Source organism: Protopterus annectens, chromosome 3.part1 (assembly GCF_019279795.1).
Source record: "Protopterus annectens isolate FY-2018-M chromosome 3.part1, PAN1.0, whole genome shotgun sequence".
NCBI classification, from domain to species: Eukaryota; Metazoa; Chordata; order Ceratodontiformes; family Protopteridae; genus Protopterus; species Protopterus annectens.
In genome coordinates, this window is record NC_056732.1 from 427,724,358 (window position 1) to 427,748,686 (window position 24,329).

Sequence of the window (24,329 nt, forward strand, 5' to 3'; positions counted from 1 at the left end):
TCCCACACACACACACACACACACACACACACAAACACACATAGCCATAGCCACAGTCACAAGCCCCCACCATCACATACACACATGCATACACATTCACCAAACAAGGTAAACCTCTAATTCCTAACTCATTCACTAAGACACATAAAAAGACCCACATAATGGTCCATCTGCAACACCTTCTTAATCACACATACAAAAACAAAAGCATGCAAATATCCAAACACACACACACACTCTCTCTAACACCCTCACACATGTACTCAAATTGCAAAAAAGCTTTCAGTTACATAGGAAACCCTCTCACGCATTCAGATCACCTCTCAAGCTATGCACTAACACACACACCCAACCACCCACACCCACCCAGACACACACACACACACACACACACACACACACACACACACACACACACACACACACACACACACACACACACACACACACACACAAGCACACACACATGCAGACACACACACACACATGCACATACACACACACAGGCAGACACACACACACATGCACACACACACCCACGCACACGCACGTGCACACACACACACACACACACACACACACACACACACACACACACGTGCGTGCACACACACACACACACACACACACACACACACACACACACACACACACACACACACACACGTAAGTGATTGAATATGAAGTGTCTCTGGACTTTCAGGGCAGCTTTGACATCAGAGGTGGTGATCTGGGGGCTACTAGGATCCCAGACGCTATCTGGTTCTAGATGCTCTGAGATGCATTATAGAGGTTTTTATATAACCTTTTGATCCAATAAATCCTAACAACAATCATGACTAAGGAAAGAAATTACATTTTATTTTATTTTTTTGCAATAATAGAAGATATCATGTCCAAGATTTAATGTTCAAAGCTGACAAAATAGTATTTCTAAACAAAATGAGAAAACAAATATTTCTGAGGATAAAATAATCATGTCTTGGTATACTTTCTGCCTCCCTACCCTGAATAAAAAAAATTCACCTTCTTTGTACTCCATCTTGTGTTAGACTGTGATGAAAATGCAAGGGCAAATAGCCACAGTTATTGCTTTCATAGACAGACATACAAATGATGCATCCTCTCCTGTACTCTTAAAAGACAACCATCTTCTATGAGCTACTATGATGTTTGGTAGGGATGGCAGTGAAAAAACAAATGACCACAATAATTTATTTCAACTTCTTGCTCTCAGATGCATACAATGAATCCTTCCTTAGTAATGATCACAGGAATGTATTCCAGTATGCTGATGTATGCAGTACACCACCTTCAGGCAAGCTAAGTGACCTTCTCTGTGTACCTATAAGGTTTGTTTGTGAGGAAAGATAAAAAAAAATATGTGCGTGGCCGACACACACATTAGAAGTAAAACTTCTGTAATGCAGTGCAAAAATGAACATACTCAGCTATCCAAATAAGTACATTTTTGCACTTCATTACAGAAGTTTCACTTGTAATGAGCATAGCAGGCAAGTAAATATTTTTTTGTAACCTGCGTTTTTTTTATGTACAAATAATCTAATGTTATATTCAACTAACACTTACTTGGAGATAGTAAGTACTGTTAAAATGTTTTAGACATATTAAGTATGTCATTAAGAAACAAAAACATATGGCAACACATGTAATCTGTATTTATGTCTTTTTATTTATCTATTTATTTATTTATTTTCATTTAAATTAAAAAGTATGATAATAAAAGTAGTTTCTTGAATGCAGGTACACCAGAAGGCAACTCACAAGCACTCCAGTATGGACAGGTGCATGCACACACACACACACACACACACACACACACACACACACACACACACACACACACACACACACACACACGCACACGCACATGCACATGCACACACACACACACACACACACACACACACACACACATGTACGTTATTGAATATGAAGTGTCTCTGGACTTTCAGGACAGCTTTGATATCAGAGGTGGTGGTCTCTGGGCTAATAGGATCCCAGAAGCTATCTGGTTCTAGATGCTCTGAGATGCATTATAGAGGTTTTTATACAACCTTTTGATCCAATGAATTCTAACAACAATCATGACTAAGGAAAGAAATTACATTTTATTTTATTTTTTTTTGCAATGATAGATGACGTCATGTCCAAGGTTTAATGTTTAAAGCTGACAAAATAGTATTTCTAAACAAAATGAGAAAACAAATGTTTGTGAGGATAAAATAATTATGTCTTGGTATACTTTCTGCCTCCCTACCCTACCCCAAAAAATTCACCTTTTTTTGTACTCCATCTTGTGTTAGACAGTAATGAAAATGCAAGGGCAAATAGTCACAGTCATATATATATATATATATATATATATATATATATATATATATATATATATATATTTTTTTTTTTTTTTTATTCTTTTTATTTGTTTATAGTAGTACAAAAAAAGCAACTGACAACCAACAAATCTACATGAACTATATACATGTTTAACTATGTACACTTATACAATGCCCAAAATACAAACGTGTGTCATGGTAAGGTTACAATCATTTCAAAATATGTTCAAAAAACATCCTCCAATATTCTTTGAGATAAGGGTTCTGATTTAGATTGTGGAATAGATACTTATGAGCCTTAAGGTGTTTAATTGCTAGGAGCTTAAACCCATCCCAAGATAATAGGTGCCTGTTTTTCCAATTAAGTGTGTATAATACTTTATTAACATGAATATGGAAATTAATATTCTGAGTTGAACCTTTGATAGTCCAGGAGGAGAAATATGTAAAAGGGTAAATTTCCAGGACAAAGTTGATTTTTCGTAGTCTATTTTCTCCAGCTGGACTCTTAAGGCACACCATAATTTGTATGAACATTTACAGCTCCAGAATATATGTAAAAGATTGTCTGTTTGATTTTGGCAGAATTGGCACTGAGGAGAAGAGTTAGGGTAAATTCTGTTGATTATGTTTGAGGTAAGATATGCATTGTTCATTAACATAAGCTGGGTATATTTAAGTTTTTTTAGAGGTATGAGATTGGTGCCGGTCTTGATGGCGTTCGATATTTGACTGTGGGTGATAGAGAGATCCTGATTCAGCCAGTAGTTAGAGTAAATGTGCTCCTTTTGTGTTTTAAAGGACATAATGATTTTGTAGGAGTTTGAAATAATTTTCTTTTTGAGGAGGAGTAGGTTCCATAGTACTTGCAGGAGGAAATGTCTTTATCTGTTACCAAGGGATGACCTAAAAATTTATGAGATAACTCCAAGATTTGTCTTAATATAATTGTGTACTTTTTTGGGAGATTCATTTTGATTCTTATATCTGAGATGGAGTAGTGCTTAAAGGGGAAGAGGTCGATAATGCTTTTATCCTTCAGAAGGGGGAATTGATTTAAATTTAACATAATCCCATTCAATTTTATGTTAGGATTAAGATGGAGTAGTTGTAAAGTGTTGAAGGCAGGGGCCAGCTTTAGAGAGTAAAATAGTTTTTGTAGAGTCACTATTATGGTTTTTATGCAGCTATGCATCTTGATTTTGCCCAGATTTTCTTTATTTAAGAAAGGGAGAGCTAAAGGGTTGAAGGTCAGATATTTTACATAGTTATTGTAGAGTATGACCCAAGCTGGATGCCATATAGTGGAATCCTTACTGAATGTAGCTATGTTAAGTATCCTACTGCAATTTATAATTTCATAGTATAGTTTAAAATTTGGCAATCCTAGGCCTCCTTGTTCTTTTGTTGGTCTAACTAATCCTAACAGATTTAGGGGACCATATACATTTTGAAAGGGATGAGTATATATTTTTGAAGAATTTGTTGTATAAAATAATATTTGTTGCATTGAAAATATAAAGAAATCTGGGGAGTATGTTCATTTTAATGATTGCTACTCCAGCAAGGAAGGGTAATTTAAGATTGGCCTATCTGTTTAAATCATTTTGTACATTCAACCATAATCTAGTAATATTACCCTGGTAATATGTGGTAGGGTCCTGAGAAAATTATATTAGATAATGGAAATGTTGTTTAATATTTATACCTTTAGATGAGAATATATTGGGGTATTGAGTGAACATGTTAATAGGGAAGATTAAGGATTTATCTTTGTTTAGCTTGTAGTTTGCAAATTTGGAGAAGGTATCAATGGAGGACATAATTTTCTCTAGATCAGAATTAGGTAAAGTAAAATAGATGTTTAAGTCATCAGCATAAGCTGATAGGAGGATTTTAGTGTTGTATAACAAAAGAATGTGATGAAAGGTTTTCTGTTTTATTAATAGGAATAAGGGTTCAATGAATAAGTTCAAAAAAGGGGAGAAAGAAGGCATCCTTGCCTTGCACCATTTTTAATGTCGATCCTAGATGATATTTGTTTATTTATTTGTAGAACAATGTATGCATTAGAGTAAAGAATTTTAATAACGTTAATGTATAGGTTTGGTATATTGAAGTCAGGGAGAATATCAAACAGAAAGTCTGTGTTGATTCGGTCAAAGGCTTTGGATGCATCTACGGCTAAAGTGTAAATAGGGATGTTTGCGAGAGTAGAGAGTGATATCATAGCTTCTAGTGTGAGTGTGTGATCAACTGTTTGTCTATGTAGAATACAGCCTGATTGTTCCGGTGATACAATACTGAGAATGACAGATTTAAGTCTGTTAGCTAGGATTGTGGCCAAGATATTCATATCCATGTTAACAATAGAAATAGGCCTATATTTCCAGGTGTTTTTTTGTGTCAGAGTTAGGTTTTGGAATAAAGATAGTTCTAGATGCATTTATGTGAATATCTTTTATTCCAAAATGGATAATATGGTTAAAGAGCTGAAGCAGGATGTTGGAAACTTTAAATGTGAAGCATTTATAGACTTCAGCTGTGAAGCCATCGGGGCCAGGGGATTTGTTAGGTTTCAGGTTGTTAATAGCGTAGGTAATTTCTTGTTGTGAAATTTCCCTGGCTAGGACATCTTATTGATCATTACTAAGCTTGGGGAAGGATAACTTGTTTAAGAAGTTTTGTAGCTCTGCTTTGTCAATAGGACATTCCAGAGGACTATAAAATTGAAAATACAGTGATTCAAAGAGGGTGAGAATTTCTTGTGTATTCTGATACAGTTTCCCTTGATATGAAATTTCAGATATAGAAGAAGATGATTTGTTTTTATTTAAGATTCTGGCTAGAAACTTAGAGGGAAATTGGGCAAATTCAGAGTAATTGGCTAAGGTTTTTATTTCTTGAAAGGAGAGATTCTCAACATGTAAAGCTAGGAGTTTCTCTTGTAGTTGAATTATTTCATTCTCAGATTCAGGTGAATAATTTGTTTGGATTTCGGCTTCTAGCTTACTTATTTTAACTGTTATAGATGATTTGTCTTGTTGTAGAGTTTTTTATAGTAGGATGCTTTATTAATAAGAAATCCTCTAACCATTGCCTTTGTGGCTGCCCAGGAATAGTCTAATTAAGATGATTGGCAATTTAAAGATTGAAGGAATTGATCTAGGTAGGACTCAACTTCTATTAGTATGTCTTCCTTCTTTAGGAGATTGGAGTTTAACTGCCACCAAATACCTATGTTATTTGAGGATGTTTTGGAAGACCAGTGAATAGAAAAGGAGATTTTTAAGTTGTCTGATAGAGATCTAGGGTCAGTATTAAAGGTTATGTCAAAGTTAGCGAGTATTGAAGAGATTAGGAAGAAGTTCAACCTAGACCAGCTTTTGTGACAATTAGAGAAAAAAGTGAATTTGTTATTGTTTGAGGGGCCATTTTGATAGATATAAGGATCAAATAAGTTGTAATCTTCTTTTAGTTCGGATATAGTTAAGGTAGTACATTTATTATAATTAGCATTAATGTCGGTCCTGTCTGTCATTGGATCCTGGATAGAATTCCAGTCACCTCCCACTATTTAATAATGATTAGGAAAAGATGAAAGGATTTTATAAACTGTCATGAGGAAATTTTGTTGTATTTGTTGTTGCATGGAGCATAAATATTAATAAATAGATAGGTTTATCTAGATGTGTATAACATGTAGTGAAGTAGCACCATCTTCCCTCTTTATCGGAGTCATAACTGATTATGTCTTGTTGGAATGGATTTTTGATAATTATAGCAATCCCCACGCTATTAGTTTTTGCCCCTGATGCAATGATAGTTTTAATCCATCGTCTCCCTCGATCCTGTTCCCACTGGGCATTAGATAGGTGAGTTTCTTGGATGAATATTATGCTTGATATAAATTTAAACATCAGATGCATAAAAAGTTTTCTTTTCTTATCTGCCTGTAACCCTTTAATATTCCATGACTCTAGTTTCAGCATTAATGATCTTATTATTTATTAAGTAAAATAAAATGGAGACTGTAGGACTAATTGAGAATAGATATATGATAAACAAGAATGCTTGGGCAAAGATAAGAATCCCTTCCTGCTCTAGACTTGTGCCTAACCACCACCCATTAAGCCCGGAAGAGACTGGGATATTAGGTACTGAAGCAGCAAAGTAATACAAATTGCATAAAACTTGTAACCAAACTATTACAATGAAACTAATATATCCCAGAGTGAACAAACAATATCTACAGAATCTAAAGTGCATAACAATCCCAAACAGATTAGAAAAACAAACTCATAGCTTAGCCATCTTGAATTTGTACTGAAAGTTTTATATGTGTATCTAAGTGTTAGCTGTATCCCTACCTGATGAATAACACCAAATTCTATTAAGTGAGAGAAATGTTTCAACATGTGTATAGAATTTCTCTTTTTGAATAAAACCATATCCCTATCCATTAATCAAGGGTTATTGGTGACAAGTTAGAGTCTCCACTTAGATGTTTGTGTGTAGGTTTAGTAAAACTACTTAGTAAGTAGGTGTAAGGCACATCAGAGTCGAAGTAGTAAACCAGAGCAGCAGTCTAGATTTTCCAAATCAACAGGAAGACTCCTGTCAATAATGATATACAGTGTTCAGAATATATGCAATATTTTCAGAACTAACTAGTTTGAAACATTGTAAAGATATACCTTACAATTCTAGTCACCTTAAATGCAATGTTAATACACTCCACATAGTGTCAATTAGTCGTATAGTTACCTTTTCGTTGTCCGTGCTGTTAGCCAACACTTATTTATTTATACAGAAAAAAAATGTTTTTCTTTTTTTTTTTCCTTTTTTTCCCCTTTTCCTTTTTTTTTTGACTGTGGCAGTAACCAGTTATATCAACAGTTATTCATATATTCAACACATAAAATGACACTCATTATAAAACCTGTCATGACTACTAACATGATGTTACCCAGTCCGAGGATTAGAATCGGAGTATGCCTATAACTATTAGATGGAAGTGGGACCAAGGCAGTGTGAAGGTGATTTGTAATTATACCAGTATAGAATCTTTAGTACTGCCCGCACATCGCAAGCTTTACATAGTTTTAATAAACAGGCTACCCCCATTATTTCCTGTGCGTAGATATCGCAGGTGTTATGAGATCAGTAACAGGTTGTTCCTCTTCTACGAAGGACCATTGTAAACTGAACCTGTAGTACCATTCATTAAAGATCTAAGCCTTGTCTAAGTACAGTTAATGGGGTGCACATGAATCTGCTATTGAAGTACGAGGCTTCTGAAAGTCTTCCACTCTCCCCAACTGCACAGCAAATGTAAAATATCCACGTACCTGTCGCTCGAAAAGGCATGTCATAGCCTCGTTTTTTTTTTTCTTTTTTTCCCCCTTCTTTTCTTTTTATTATAAAAAAAAAAAAAACTTTAATCGTTGTGAAAACCCAGGAGGATTGACTGAAAATAAGATGAACCGGCCCCTTTAAAGTTTTAGGTACGTTCCTCCACAATATGTAGCTTTGTTTACAGGTGCTTGTTTCTTTGAGGCACCAAGGAATCATGGGAGAGCAAGGGTCAGGGAATGTCACGGTGCCAAAGATTGTGGTGAAAATGGAAGTTGTAGTTATTAAAGTCCCAGAGCCATGAGGAAAAAAGGCCTGCATCACAGCCAGCAATCCAAGAGGAAATCCAAAGGAATTTGGTGAGTCATGAAGAAACTGAATAAATCTTCTGTAGTCCGACGCAATCTCTCAGATGTGGGTTGGATAAATAAAAAGGAGAGTAAAAACTGAAGTAAGTCAACGGTTTTGTTGTGCTGAGTCTCGACATTCGTTAAATGCTTTAAGAAAAACCAAAATAGCTTCCTTAATGTTTACTGCAGATAGCTTGCAGCCTTGATGATGGAAAATCAGTGTGTTTGGGTACTTCATCTGAAATTTTATCTGTTTTTGGATTAAATATGCACAGAAGGGTGCCAACTTTTGCCTCTCCATTTTTATCTGTGCAGGAAGGTCGGGTGATAAATAGATTTTGAATTCATTCCAAACAATATTTTTTTTGCTTTAGCTGCAAGTAAAAGTTTGTTTACGTGCTGGAAATTTAGAATTTTGGCATAGACAATTCTAGGATATTTTTAGGTCAGAGGATGGTCTGAGGGCCCTGTGACTCTTTAAATTATTATCTGATGTATAAAGGGAGCATTGTCTAGAAATAAAGCAAAAATAGAAGTGATAGTTTCTGGTAGGGTATTATGTTCTATCCATTCAGGTATACCTCTTAATATGATATTGTTGCGACTGGATCTGGCTTCAAGGTCCAAAAGTTTCTGTTGCATATCCAACATAGTTTTGGCATTGGAATTATGTTCTTTTTGTAACTGCTCTATTTTAATTTCATTATCTATAACCTTTGCCTCAGTTGTGTCAATTCTTGCAAGTATTCTGTCTATGGAGTCCCCAAAGGTTTGTAGTTGAGCAGAAAAGTGTTGTATTGCAGTTTGTGTAAGCTGCAATGCCAATTTTAGATTTTCCATATTAGTTGAGTCTGCTTTCATTTTGCCAGTAGGTTTTGTAGTTTCCTGTTGTTTTCCTGTTCTTAACCTCTTGGATAATGTTTCTTTTTCCAGAGATGCAATTGTAGAGTATTTTGCTTTCGTATTTTTTGAGTCCATGTGTTCGGGATCCTGTGACATAGTCAATTTTCTTGTTTTGCTTGATTAGGAGATTGAAGGCCAAGGAACCCCAGACCTCATGTACAGCGCATGCATGTAAGGCAAGGAAAAATCTTCTGCAATCTTCTATGTATGCACACCTCCTGCTTGTTCCTGATTCCGTATGTGGTAAGAAAACGTATTCCTTTAGTCCAAAGTAAGGTTATTAACCATGTAAGTTAATTCTCTCAGGCTATCCGAAGGTAATGTTTTAGTGTTATGATGATGAGCTATGATCTAACACTGTCTATAGGATGGCAGCCATCTTAATCTCCACATCAGTCATATATTTGAAGTTATTGCTTTCATAGATAGACATACACATGTGCAATCTTTATTTAATTATGTCTTTTTATTTATCTATTTATTTATTTTCATTTAAATTAAAAAGTACGATAATAAAAAAAGTAGTTTCTTGAACACAGGTACACCAGAAGGCAATTCACAAGCAGCCCAGTATGGACAGGTGCACACACACACACACACACACACACACACACACACACACACACACACACACATGCACACACTCAGTTCAAGCACAGGAAATTTGAAACTGCAGCTGCTGTCACACTGCAATCTCCACCCCAATACAGAACACTAGGTCTGCCTTTTCCCACCTTTTTTTTTTTTTTTTTGTTATGGGCCACATACTTCCTAAACATGTACCCTGTACTTCTCAACCATACTTCATTAAGAGAACATTCCTCATTTGGGTCTTAAAAATTCTGTTTCACGTTATCCCCACAGAGAAAAGGTTTGCCACAAATTCATTGAAAATACATGGATATCACATATGGGCATTTTATATGGTTCAAACTATGAGAGAGGTTAGATGATAAAAGGAAAGGTCCTCTTTATAAACATCGATTGCTGCATAACATAGAAGGTCATGACTTGTCTCGTTAATATGTTTTCAAGACAGGGATGTCAAGAAATTCACCTCGAGAGCAAAGCTGAAGACTTTTGAATCTTTGCATGCACGCCAGGAACACATACTAATGGGCTATGATTGGTCAGACTGTTTGTATTGTGTTGAGTGTTGTTTAGTCCGTGCTCTATCACTTACAAAAGAAAAAACTTGGGATATGTTTTACCACCTTTGAAATCAAGTAAAACACTTGACGGGTTCTGTCCTGTAACCGGCATGTAGGGAAAAAAGAACACACCTCTGAAAGCACCATTATGATACGGTCTCGCACTATGGTAGCACGTACCAGGTTTATATTTGTCCAGTTTTGGAGGGTAATCATGTCTCTCTAATGTGCACAACAGTGTTGATTTTACATTTGTGGTTATATGTAAGATTAATTATCCCTCATGTAAGAATCATGAAAAGAAAAAATGTAGAATAAAAGGGAACCAATGGGGGTGTTGTATTTGTTTACTTGACATACACCAGGTCCTTATGAAACAGTATTAATATATTAATATATTTTAGTTGGGCAACAACATTGGAATACTTTACAGATTTTCTGTTATTTTCTAGTCACAAGTATCGATGTCGTGATTCTGTCCCCTTCTTCCGCTAGACACATCTTTCTGTTTGCTTATGTTTATTACATGAGATATAGAAGATATAAAAGAAGTTTTTTTTCAGCGATATTATTTTGTAACTGTAAATGGTGATCACTGCTAGCATACAATTTAGCAGTCTGGCAGTAGAATTATTGATGTTTTCTTTGTGATCACGTGGCCAATTTATTTTATCACATGACCCACATCTCTTCAAATTGGTATCACATTAATTTTTGCACATTTTATTTATCATTTCTTGATCAGATTAGTCCCACTAGACAAGTAGCTTCTTTTCAGGGTAGTCCCAAGGTGATATTTATACTAATAGAGGATAGTGTTTATATTCCAATATGACACTTAACTATCCAAGTAAAATGCATTAAAATAATGTCTTTGCTTTCACTCTGGCTAACATTTCACAACTACAATTCAAAAACATTGCTCTTTAACCTCTCACCATTTTCAGAAACATTGCTCTTTAACCTCTCACCATTTTCAGAAACATTGCTCTTTAACCTCTCACCATTTTCAGAAACATTGCTCTTTAACCTCTCACCATTTTCTTCATCACAACCACAGGCTCTCTTTTCAACTGGCCTGTATAGTATGTTATTCTGCTAACTTCTGTCCTGTTTGTGTTTACACTACAGATGCAGTAATCATTTACTAAAGTATGCCTGAGTAGACTTGACTAGCATTCTCCCTATTCTCCATATTTGCATTTTCATCCATTATCTCAATAAAATGCTGGATGTAGGTTACATTCTGGACTTTTAACCTGCTTATTGCCCATTTTCGGCTACTGTCAATATCAGACTCACACATCAACACCTTTTGATGTTTCTGCACACCAGCAGCCCCATCATAAATTAAGAAAACAGTTTGCCTGTAGTAATGTGGTATACTAAACAGTAATTAAAAAAAAAACTGAGAGTCTGCTTATTCCCCTCAATAAGATGTTTTTTTATTGTGCGTGTATATCTGTGTGTGTGTGTGTGTGTGTGTGTGTGTGTGTGTGTGTGTGTGTGTGTGTGTGTGTGTGTGTGTGTGTGTGTGTGTGTGTGTGTGTGTGTGTGTGTGTGTGTGTGTGTGTGTGTGTGTGTGTGTGTGTGTGTTTGAAAAGTTGAAATAGAAGAAGAGAAGCCAAACTTCACCCTTAAGGGCACAGATTGACTGACGTATGCCTGTGCCACTTTTCTGTTACACTCCGAGCTCTCACTTTGTTCCATAAGAAGTTTCACTTCAGTAATGACCACATAGTTAGTTGTTAGTGTACGGTTATTATATAACGTTACTTTGTGCTCTGCTGCTTGATATGTACATCTTAATGCCTTTTTGTTCTGCTTTCTCTACTCTAAGTATATCAGTGTACTACTCTTGTAAAAATGTAAAATAAAATAAAATACAATGAATATTCTACCCAGTGTCAATGCAAGCTATATCAAGCTATAACAAACTTGTGTGCACATCTCTGATGTTTGACTTTGAGGAAAGGTAAAGAAATAAATGATCACATTGTTCGCAGCCCAAAAACAAACTATAGCAAACTTTTGTGCACACGTCTGAGTTTATTTATGAGGAATGTTAAAGAAATAGTGAGCATACTGCTCCCACCCTCCAACAAGCCAAAACAATCACATGTTCACAAATCTGCCCAAACAGATAACTTTTCTGGTGATTATCCTCAATGTGCAATTGCTAGGATGCAGTAACAATAATGGCTAGGGTAATTTATTTTACTTGTAGCTACATACCCCCATCACAGCTGGGGTTAAAAAAACTGAATGAGAGTCTGGTATGGATAATGTGTGTTACCAGTTCACTGGGCATAGCATCTGGGTACCTGGCTACCTGCCAGGATAAGAGTACAGACATTCAGATAGATAGACAGACAGACATACAGACAGACAAGTAAACAGATAGAGTGAGATAGACATAGATAGATAGATAGATAGATAGATAGATAGATAGATAGATAGATAGATAGATAGATAGATAGAAAGACAGATAGGAAGATAGATATATGTATGCATACATACATACTGAATACAGACCATCTTGAGCAAGCTGTTGGGGCTTCTTTTTTATTTATTTTTTTTATACTCTGTCCCCAAAAGTCTCATGTCTTCTATTGACTCTTCTGGTCCTGTGTATCACTCCACATTTAAAATTTACAGGATTTCTGCTTTTGAAGTCCCACTGATTTGTTGTATCTCTATTTATCATGTACATGATGTGGAGCTTTTCTCCCCGGGCATCCACTAAAAAACGGACCTGCGTCCAGTCGGAATTTCCTGGTAAACAAATGTAAATAAATAAAATAAAAATAAAATCATGGGTGGGATGGAACAGAAAGTATGCAAACTTGCTGGTTAGGTGTGCTGAATATATGGCTGAGGAGGCATGCAGCTGTAGAAGTTTGAGCAGGGGCATCACAGCAGGTTTTATAGGCAGTATTTATTTGTTTTTAATAAGCAAATTAATAAATACTCAAAATTGTGGAAATTATGACCAAGTTGACTGGGGCCCAAGGCATTCACTCATCTCACCTTGGCTAAGATCAATATGTTCCAAGATTATTAAATCTAAACAATCCCCCTCTCTAATTAAGCAAAATATGAATAAATTAAAAAAAATCTCTAATCCATGCTGGTGTTTTTAGCCAAATATCTGTTGAAAAATAAATAAATATTGCACATCAAACCTTTGAGGTATATACAATGAGTCTTAGTCTTTCCGTAAAAGCAGAATTTAAGTACAATTCCAGAGAGGGATATACTTAAAAATCTAATGTCAGCTATAAGAGATCTGTGTCTGGCAAAAGAGGTAACGGAAAGTTTTCTCAAAGCTGGGTTGATTATAATTTATTTCATTTCATCTTCTGTACTTTTCTGCGCCAGAAATCCTAAGGAAAGGAGATTGTGACATACTATCTTTGCTGGTGTGCCATGGTCTCAGAGTTATACATTATAGCAATAACCCACGGCTGGGTGCGGTTAATGCTGGATTTACCCATGGTTGCTGTGGTTTGGTCACAAGGGTGAAGCCTGAGTGACCAAACAAAGCCAGCCATGGGCAAATCTTGCATTATCCACACCCAGCCGTGGATTATTGCTATTATACAATGATGTTAGTTTTGTGTTGTGTTATGTTTGTGTTGTTGTTATTTAGGTTTTTGTTTGCTTTACTTTGTATTCTTCCACTTTTTGTGGGATAAAACAGTCCACACTTTGACGTAGTTAGCCACAGCCCCTCTGTTTTATCTTGGACTTTTGAGAATTATATTCCAAACAATAGGAGATGACATTGTATAATATTTATTTTTCGATTTTTACTGACTTTTGACATGTAGATATTGATGTTTTTTTTTTTAATATGGATATTTCTGCAGTCAACACTCACCAGCATTCTTAAACATGCACACATGTAATAATCACACAGTTACACCACAGCAGGAATCTTTGTTCTGTTCATTTATCAAATATATAGCGTTACACTGATGAAATCGTACGTATTGGAAACCAAAAAAAATATTTGCCCCCCCCAATACCACATCATGAATGCATGCTAGCACTCCCATCGCCACCACAGTTTTGTTATATAAAGCATTCCCCCAACAACATGCAGGACGTGACAAATTCTTTTGAGAAATTGGGAATTAACTCAAGCCACTGGTAGATGAGTCCAGTTTTGTACTGTTTCTCAGTCAAAGCAATTTATTTCCCATGGTCATTAAAATACAGTGCTGCACTACCTCTACCGCCTTAACAGTTTCAAGGCTCGTTACAAACCTTATCTGTGACATATTACGAGAAAATCAGGACATCATTTGTTTGGGGTGTCAGAAAACCTCTGCGCTTCAGTTAAGACATGGTTAAGACACTTCATACTGCATATAAAAGTGTAACTAACTGAATGCGCCGTAACTTGCTAACATTTAAAGTGTTTTTCTACAGTTTGGTTCTTAGTTACAAAACATCTTTCCTTCTCCTGGCATGACTATATTCTATTATATAATGTCATCTCTGAAAAGAAAGGCAGGGCTGCATGATTTCTTAGTGGCCGGACTTGTAACTTGGGTTTTTATGGATTTACAATGTGCACTCTGGTTGGATTAGTCAATCAGCATGCACGTTTCTTGTCTTTTCGGAGATGACATTGTATAATATGAAATCACTATGCTTGGGGCAGGGATTAGCAGTATGATTACAGTACTGGCCGAGGCTAGCTCTATGCAAACAATGCTGAGGAAAGAATGGATTATGCTAACACAACTGGCAAAGGTTAGTTGTATGTTTGACAGAAGTATGGAAAGACTACCTGGTATACCCAAGTGCTTGGCAGAAGAGAGAAATGTATTATGACATTACTAGGCAATATGTAGTCTTTTTCTGTCAGTGCTAGGCAGAAACTAGCTGTATGCAACAGAGCTGGGTAAAAGTTAGTTGTATTCTAACAGTAATGGGCAAAAGCTTGCTGTATGCTGGCAGAGTTCATTTGAGCCCAGCTATATGCAGACAGCACTGGGCATGTTAGCTGCAAGCTGCTACTGCTTGACAATGGTTAGATGTAGTCTGACATTGGCAGGTAAAACTTAACCATTTCCTAAACTGTACAGAAGCTAGCTGTAAGCAATAGTGCTGTGCAGAAGGTAGCTATATTCCATCAGTTCTGGGGAGAGGCAAGTTGTATTCTGACATTGCTGAGCAGATCCCAGTGGTGTGCCAACATCAATGCTGTCAGAAGCTTGCTGTATGCTGACAGTGCTGGGTAGAGTCTAGCTGTACGCAGGAAGTGACACTCAGAGGCCCTCTATGTTTACAGTGCTGAGCAGACACTACCTGGGGAGAGACTGACTGTATGCTAAGACTACTGGACAGAGCCTATCTATAGAGTGACAGTGATAGACAAATGCTATCTACATGCTGTCAGTTGTGAGCTGAGTTTGGATGTAGGCAGACCATGTCAGACAGATGGTATATGTATATGTATATGCGTGTTAATAGTTTTTTGCTTTGTAACCTTTTGACAGTTTTACCTTTGTTTTATATATATATATATATATATATATATATATATATATATCATTCTTGACACAGGCTAGATGTATGCTAACTGCTAGATAGAGACCATTTGTATTTTGACAGTGGTGGACAGACGCTACCTGGAGGCGATAGTTGTGGGTAGAAGCGGACTGCAAAGAGGGTATTTATATACCAACACTACTGAAGACAAGCTATCTGTAGGCTGAAAGTGGCAGACAGATTTTAGATTATGCTACATAGATGGTAGCTGTATGCCTACATTCCTGGGAATCACGTAGCTGTATGCTTACAGTGCCAGGCAGAGTATATCTGTATCTAGACACTGCTGGGTATACCGCTAGGAGACCCCTACATCTCTTTTAAAATATGACTACAATCTAATCATGAAATACAACAGCAAGTGCCACAAGGGGGGAAGCTTACATATACTGCTCACTCATCCATACCGACATGAATGCAGCTCTGTGTAAGCAAATACTACAGGACTTGTTGCATGCATGCGAGTTGTATAAGCAGTTTCCTTACTGATTTGCACTGATATAAAATGTGCTCCAGAACAGTCCAACTACATGCTAGCAACCATGAGCCTTTAGCCTTTACCTCATATCATATTGATAGACATTCCATAATGCATATATTAATATATGCTTGTACCACTGCATGGGCCATGCAGTTCTGTCATAAATTGACATTACATCCCATCTAAATTCGGCATTTTATTAATCTTAACCACACAGAGCTTTGTTCTTATTTAACAAATCCTATGGAAAAAAAGTAGCAGTTACATATCTTTAACATTATGTTTCTATATTTGCAGGAATAAATGAAGGTAAATTCCCAAAAGAAGAAGAATGTCTGTGTGAAGAAGCTTGAATTTCATGCAAGATGAACCTGAATGCATATGACTAATCTTAATACAGAAATAAGTCTCATAGTATCAAGCTGTACAAATGGTGAAAACAAAACCTAATGCTTTAAGGGAAAATTAATAGTGGCACACATCTTGCACCATAAATTATTCATTCATCAGGCTATTATTTAAGAAGAATAACATTTTTGAAAAATTACAGACTCTTTTTAACTATGACTCAGGGCAAGGGAGAGTGCAGTACACGTGTGCAGTTTAGAATAGTCACTCAGCTTTCGTACTTTTAAGAGGATGGAAGAAATCAATTTACCTGTAGGAAAAAAAAAACACACAGATACAGGCAAAATGTACAAACTCCATAAAGGCAGTAAGCAAACCACTAGGAATAAACCCTAGACTAGATTTTATAGCTATGAGGGAGAAATTTCTTAGATGATAAATGACCATACTATCCCACACACATGTAACCATACATATGAATACAGAGGCATACTTCCAAGCATGCATGCACGAGTGCACACAGGAACACACACACACACACACACACACACACACACACACACACACACACACACACACACACACACACACACACACAAAATATTTTTGTAGTGTTATTATTGAAATGCATTTTACTCAATGATGGTTGTCTTATGGAAATAAAAAAAAATGCCTCAATGTTATTCCTCTTTTGCATTAATTCAGTTAAGTACTGTTCTGTTATTGAATATATGTTAGCATCTTCAACAGTGGCCAACAAACTATTTGTTTAATTTTTTAACACAAAGTGAAAGTTATTTGTGTGATGTTTTCACCTATGTGTTCTTTTCTCCATAAATAATATGATTACACCTGACACCATAACCATGAAAAATCTAAATGAAATTCAGCACTGAAGGCATTGCATTGCAAATTATTTAACTCTTTAAGTTCTTAAACATCCATCACATTATGTAAAATTGTTTCAGGCAAACACAGTTTTGATATAAATATATTGTCAATGCAGCATACATTGCTACACTGAAGGCCTGATAACGTTGCTTGATGTACTAGGACTTTCTCCTGAAAACCTATAACTGAGTGATGATGTGGTATCTGTATGCCTGCTATCTGTGTATGAAAATGACTACTGACACTATAATAATAAGAGTGCTACCATGGTAAAGAACATGTCCCTTCATACTGCCATCTAATTGTACCACATCATCATCATCATCAACCCCTTTTTCCCATTTTCGACATAAGGTTGAGGTGTCATGTCAACTGCCACCATCCCTCTTGATTCAATGGCATGCTCCTACATTCTTACACAGTCATAACTGACCATCTCAGATCTTCTCTCACACAATCCATCCACCTCTCTGTTGAATGGCCTTTTTTCCTCTGGCCTTTTTCCTGTCTGTCCCAAATATTCAGCAGATTGTCTTCTGCTTTTCTGCCCATGTGCCCAAACCACTGTAATTTGTTCTCTTTGATCTTGTCTGCAATTGGAGCTACTTTGGCTTCTGCTGTGATCTCCTTATTTCTTCATCTGTCCCACAGTGTGCACCCTACCACCCATTTCAGACACTTCATCTCTGTTACCTGTGCTCTATCTTTACTGCCCAGGTTTATGTACCATACAGTAATACTGGTTGCACCTCTCTTTTGTGCACTTTATTTTTCAGCTTTTTGGCATTTTTCTGCACACATTACCCATGACACACTGTGCCAGTTCCTGCTTTGACCTCCTTACTCAGACTTCCCTTCCCTTCCCCTCAGCCACCCCTCCTAGATACATTATGATGTTACTCTGTTCCACTATTTTACATTCTATCTCAACTTTCGCCACCTTCTGATTTCCCCATATGCTGCTGTTACAACAATTTTGAATTCCAATCCCCTATCCTTTGCTGAATTTCTTGCACAGACTCTGCCTGTAATGCCACATCATTTGCATAACAGCAATTTTGATGATTTGTCCCCTTCAACTTGTTTGTTAATGAAGTCCATCACCAGTATGAATAGCAGTAGAGTTGGAGCTAAGCCATGATGCACATCCACTCCCACTTGGAACCCTTTGTGAGCCTGAACACTGTTTGTACTTGAGTTACTGGGTCCTTGTAAATAGCCAGCAGTAGCTCTACTTTCTAGGGGTCTATATTATAACAGAGAACACTTAAAATAGCGAATGCTGTATAATCGACCCTAAAATATCGAAATGGCAAAATGCTGAACACACAGAACTTTTCCGTAAGAAAAAAAAAACACCGCCCCCCACTTAAATATACCAACTCCGAGATCACACCACTGTGGAGGAAATGGCAAAGTCATGAAAATGACCCAGTGATTTTTTTCCCTGGGAAAAAAATCATTGTTCCATGTGTTCGGGATTTCACCGTTTCAATTAAAAAGCGTTCGCTGTCTTAAGCATTTGCTGATTTAGTAGGGAACCATTTCTAGGACTTCAAACCACCACAGAACTGCTGAAATCAACTTTTTTGGGACCTTGTCATATGCTTTCTCCAGATATACGAATGCCCAGTTAGACTCTTTCCTCATCTCTAGTTTCTTCTCAACTATCTGTCTCATTGCAAACTTCAGGTTGGTTGTGTTGTATCCTGATCTTAATCAAAACTGCTCATTTCCCAACTTATCTTCTACTACTTTGTGTATTCATTTATCAATCACCTTCTCCAGAACATCCATGCATTGTACCATATGAAGTGAAAATGCCATACAATCTGCCAGAACAAAGGTATTATGTGTCCATTTATTCATTCAGCATCCTTAAAAGCTATGCTCCAAGTGGAACATTTCCAGCAATGATATGAAGAAATAGGATCTGTTAATGATGCCTGACTGGTCCCATTGCATTCCATCTAAAACAGCTTTACTGAAACATAAGTCATTTGCAAGTAAAATAGCAAGTAAAGCAACAAATTCAGTTTTCAAATTCACATCTGTTTGATGAAGGCAATCTCCTCAAATGCTCATGCAAAACTTCTCAACCCCAGCTACCCTGTACTTAATATAACCCCAAAATGTGTATATCACTGGGCAAGAACAAGCCAAAAGCCAGCAGCATGTTTCAATGAATGCGTGTTTTGGGTGAACACTATTAGTTTGAGCACCTGAGCATCATTGTACTGAATGAATGCCTGACAGTCCCCCCCCCACCGAATTCACTGGCCACAGCAAAATGAAGATAGAGCTCACTAAAACCAAATGATCAAAATGCAGGTCTCCAATCATAACTTACTATACATTTGAGAGAAATGTATGCTAAGAAATTCACCTTAAGAAAGCAGCTTGAGAGGTGAGTCCTGGAATCCTTGTTGAGATCCTTTGATCCTTTACAGAGCATGGAGCTTTATCTGTTGCATGCACTGCCAGTTACAAAAAAGGAAGTGCAGAAATGTTCTACCAGCTTTCAAAGTCCTTGAATAACGGTGCTGGCAAAGAGAAATGCAGTGACTCTTTGAACTACAAACGGTATGAAAAGTTGTTAGAACATTTATCTGATACACTTTTTTGTTTTTAAATGTAGCAGCACAAAGAATCTAACAGCTTTTAAAGCTGTAAACTCCCTAGCATGAGACCTAATCTTACTGGCACTTAGGAGTGCCTAACTAAAGCTTGGTAAACACCCTTTTGACACCAGAAAGGTGCTCAACAAGCCTGACTTTCTCCCAATATTGGAGCATAATTATGATGTTCCATAGCCTATGAGAAGTGTTATCCCTGACTACCACTGCACCATCCTTATTATATTGTAAGTCTGAGGTCTCATTATTTGATGCAAGGGAAGAATACAGAACATTGCAAACAAATGTGCTTTTGCTACCCCAGTCTACCACAAACTCAGAATTAGAATATAATTGAGGGTAGGAAGCACAGCCCACTAAATGGGAACACCAAGGGGTTGTACCTAATACAAAACATTTTCTTTAGTGTTTCATCACAGTTTTGCTCATAGAGTTATATCTTTGACAAATGGTGTTTAACAAAATAAGACTCAGGAAAGACTGGTGAATAACACACATTAGATGGGTAAGGTATAGAAACACAGTTCAAAACAACGTATTGATGATAATCCAATGAAACTGTGCAGGCGTATATCTGCCCAGTATTGTTCTGTTCATTAAGAATGCAGAGTTTAAGTACAATACAGTGCAAAACATTGTATCACTGCAATGTTCTACAACTTCCATGATTAGGAGTATACATATTTATGGGATCTTTTAGCAGGATCAGCAATGCCATATCATAAGGAAAGATTTCAGCTAGGATGTAAGAAAGGATAATATTAAATGAATCATACTTGGGCACCTAAAGAATTCGACTTTATAGGTAAGGGTTCTCTTACAGCAAAAGTTCTATTTATTTTTCTTGTGGAACTTGGGCTTCTGGAAAAGACAAAGAAAGGGGAAAGAGAGAGAAAATAAGTGAGATGTCTGTGAGTAGGAAAAAGACTCATGTTCTTGCTTGCTATGAGTGTTTAAGAAAATGATCAAGAGGGTTGTTTTGAGATGGTAACCATCTAATTCAAACCATGTACGCACTAGGAATAATAACTACTTAAATACATGATTCTTTCTAAAATAATTCTTCCATACATTTTCAGACAATTAAAATACTGCAAAACAAATGCCTTCACAATACACTACTTAAATGTCCACCTTTGTCATCACCTTTGTCATCTCTCTCATTATATTCACAAATCAATATATACAGATTGATAGATAGAAAGATTATAGATATATCGAACATCATAGAAATTAACCTCATAAGCTGAATTCATACAGAGCAAAATCAACAATATTGGCTAAGAAGGATGAAAAATAAAACTACAGAATTGTTTGCTTCCCAGAAAGATTTTGTCCCTTACTGAAATATTTCAGTCACCCAAGCCATCTAGTTCATTACAGTCAGAATTCTGACAATGAGAATAAAGGCCCCTCACATAATGGGAGTTAATCAGCTGTCAAAAAACTAAAAACTATGTAGGTATTTTAATGGCATGCAATTAACAGGTTATAAAATACCTTGGGAATCATTTTGTGTTTTAATAGGACAGTACAGAGATTTTAAATAAACTAACTCACATTAAGGATTTCTGCATTTTATCTCATTACTCAGTACAAACATCGACATTGATTTTTCTGGGAAAATACCAGAAAATCACAAATTTGTTTTATTTAAATATTAAAAGAACTTTTTTCATCGGCTTTGGAACTTTAGGTCAAAGTACGCTCTTAATCATAATTTGTATTTCTTCACATAGTTAACAAATAACAACACTGTCAGTTTGCTTTATAGCTGCAGATTTTTTTAGGTTCATAGGTTAGTGTTTGTCTAACTGCCCTTGTGGGCAATTTTGATCCTAGCGAATTTTCCTTGCACAAGATTGAATCAAACCTTGTACCTTATGTCTGTAAGGTAAACACCTTAACCATTATACCAACCTCAAATCCCCAGATCCTTTAAAAAAAGCAAAGGCTTGTAATTGACATAGATTTGCTACTAAAATGATCATGAAATCATAATAATGACAAGAAATGACACTTAAAATCCGTGGGTATAATTCAGAGTTAATCTCCTAGGGATGGAATTACATTTTTTTTAAAGAACCATAAGTCAGTTTCCATGAGCATACCACATAAAAGCCATTTCCTTCAATAACACTACAAGGAGCTGTATAGGTCTATTTTACCTTTTACGGATTCAAAATACTGTCTCATAAACAGTGCCATGCTCCCGAACAGTTATGAGTACCTTGTACTTTAAAGTATAAAAAGTAGATGAGTAAAGAAAGCCCAAAACACATCAGTAAGCGAATATGACAGTTGCTGTATGACATTAACGCTAGGCCTTTCTTCACTTGTTTGGCAGACACAGAGTGCACGGTCAAGCTTGACCCCAAATTACAAAACTGACCTTACATTATTTTATTATAAAACAAGTGATATTACTGAAATTATCTGGCAAGCTACAATACAGTAGAATCTTCTGAAGTTTTTTTTTTTTCTTTTTTGCTATACTTTCCACTTGAGCAAACTGTCATTACTGCAACAAGGACAAGCATTTTCGTTCCCAAAATTATGCCTCTGCTCTCTAGTCTCATTATGTTTTCTCATATAAATTTCTCTGACAGAATTACAGTTGGACCCCATGATAATTTTGTGCCTTGAATTCACTGCTAACCTGAAAACGTCTGCTGCTATTTCATTCTAGCCATGGGCACAGCATGCCTTGTACACCAGATTTCCTGTCTCTGAAATACTTTCCTAAAACTGTACACATGACATAGTTAAGAAAATGAAGCATTCTTTTTCACACCTTCCTCTGCTGCAAGAACATACAAATGTTTTCATTTTGAAAACTGCCTTTATGGGACTGAGAGTCTCAGTAAGCCCTGCAGCACAAAGCCCGTGCTGTTAATCATTAGCTGCTATAATTTGTATACTTAAATAACTGACTTAATAAGGTACTATGGTAAAAGGGGACTAAAGGCTAATTCAATATTCGGCATTGGTACCATCTAACAAAATCTTTGGATGTCATCTGTGATGTCTGTAGTCTTTCAAGCCTTGGCTGCATCTTACATAAGCCACTATGCTATTATTCACAGTGTGACCATCCATCTTAAGGCTAATGCTGGGCCTCTCTGCTGTATTTTAGAGACGATCTTTAACTGGCACATACTAAAAAAGAACTCAGAGCACAGTAGTGACCTAAACAATATTTCAGGAAACTAAAGTAGGGCAAGGATACAAAGTTTCTGGCAAAGTGTTTTACTTTTCAGTAACGCTTCCATATTTGCCTGGTTCACAGAAAGGCAAAAACTGATTTCTGCACAAGTCAAAGATAGACTTTTTGTCAATGGTCATTACTGTTCTATATGATAAAAGCTAAATGCAAACCAACAGACATTATTAGTTAAATCATTTTCTGAAATTTAGGAGGAAGCCTAACCAGCCATGCACATAACATGTAATGAACATAAACTCAGCATTTTATAATAAAAATAATAGCCAAGCTCTGGCTGACAGTTACGGTGGAAGGAACTGTAGTTTGATATCTAGAGCTGGAAGATAAAAAAGTACCTTGGCATGCTCTCTGATTTGATGCTCTAACAAGGGTCTGAACCTGCAGATCAGTCATTAACTATTCCAGTACTGAGATGATGTGACAAAATATAGCCGTACCTGCTCAGATTGCTGTTGCTGTTGTTGAGCTGTCTTAATTCCTGAAGCATTGTGCTCGTTAGTTGTTGTCATGTTCACCTTTCTGAGCTTACTACAGTAGCAGTTAAGCTATCACATTAAAGCAAACACACCAGCATGCAAAAGTCTTAATCACAATAGACTGGAAAGAACATTAATTTCTCCACATCAGTTCAAAGATTATGACTGCATCTGTGTAGGTCTACATAAGAAAGCCTCTGCAAGTAAGATGTAGTCAAGGAGGAAGGATGCTAAGCTCTTCAACAAGCAACAGTCACCGCAATCGTCACAGCAACAGTAGCTGCCTGGCAACCAGCAATGGGTAGCAACAGCTTCCTAAAGCTCTGAGGCTGCAAATGGATTTTGCCCACAAAGAGTGATTCAGGATCCGATTACCAAAAACCTGCTGCAGACAGTTCAGGCTCCACCCTATGACATCATATGATCTGCCCCCTTAGTGGTATATCTTATACCCACCCTCTTCATTCCCCCACACTCAGTGCAAGTCATACAATGTCACCAGCCCCACCCCCACCTGCCCTTTAGATAGAAGCCCGCCCAGTTTGAAAAGCTTGCTAACAAAGAGCTGTGCAAAAGAGGAAAGCTGAGCC

At 36.7% G+C, this 24,329-nt stretch overlaps 1 protein-coding gene across 1 annotated transcript in view; it reads right to left on the bottom strand.

The window, feature by feature from the left end:
* The window catches only part of DPP6 (dipeptidyl peptidase like 6), a 2,722,860-nt gene extending 2,698,785 nt beyond the window's left edge, over nucleotides 1-24,075 (bottom strand). The window contains exon 1 of the mRNA XM_044066886.1: nucleotides 23,701-24,075. Within this exon, the coding sequence (XP_043922821.1) occupies nucleotides 23,701-23,772 (72 nt within the window). The 5' untranslated portion in view covers nucleotides 23,773-24,075. The remainder of the gene's footprint in view (nucleotides 1-23,700) is intronic.
* Between the last annotated feature and the right edge of the window lie 254 nt (nucleotides 24,076-24,329).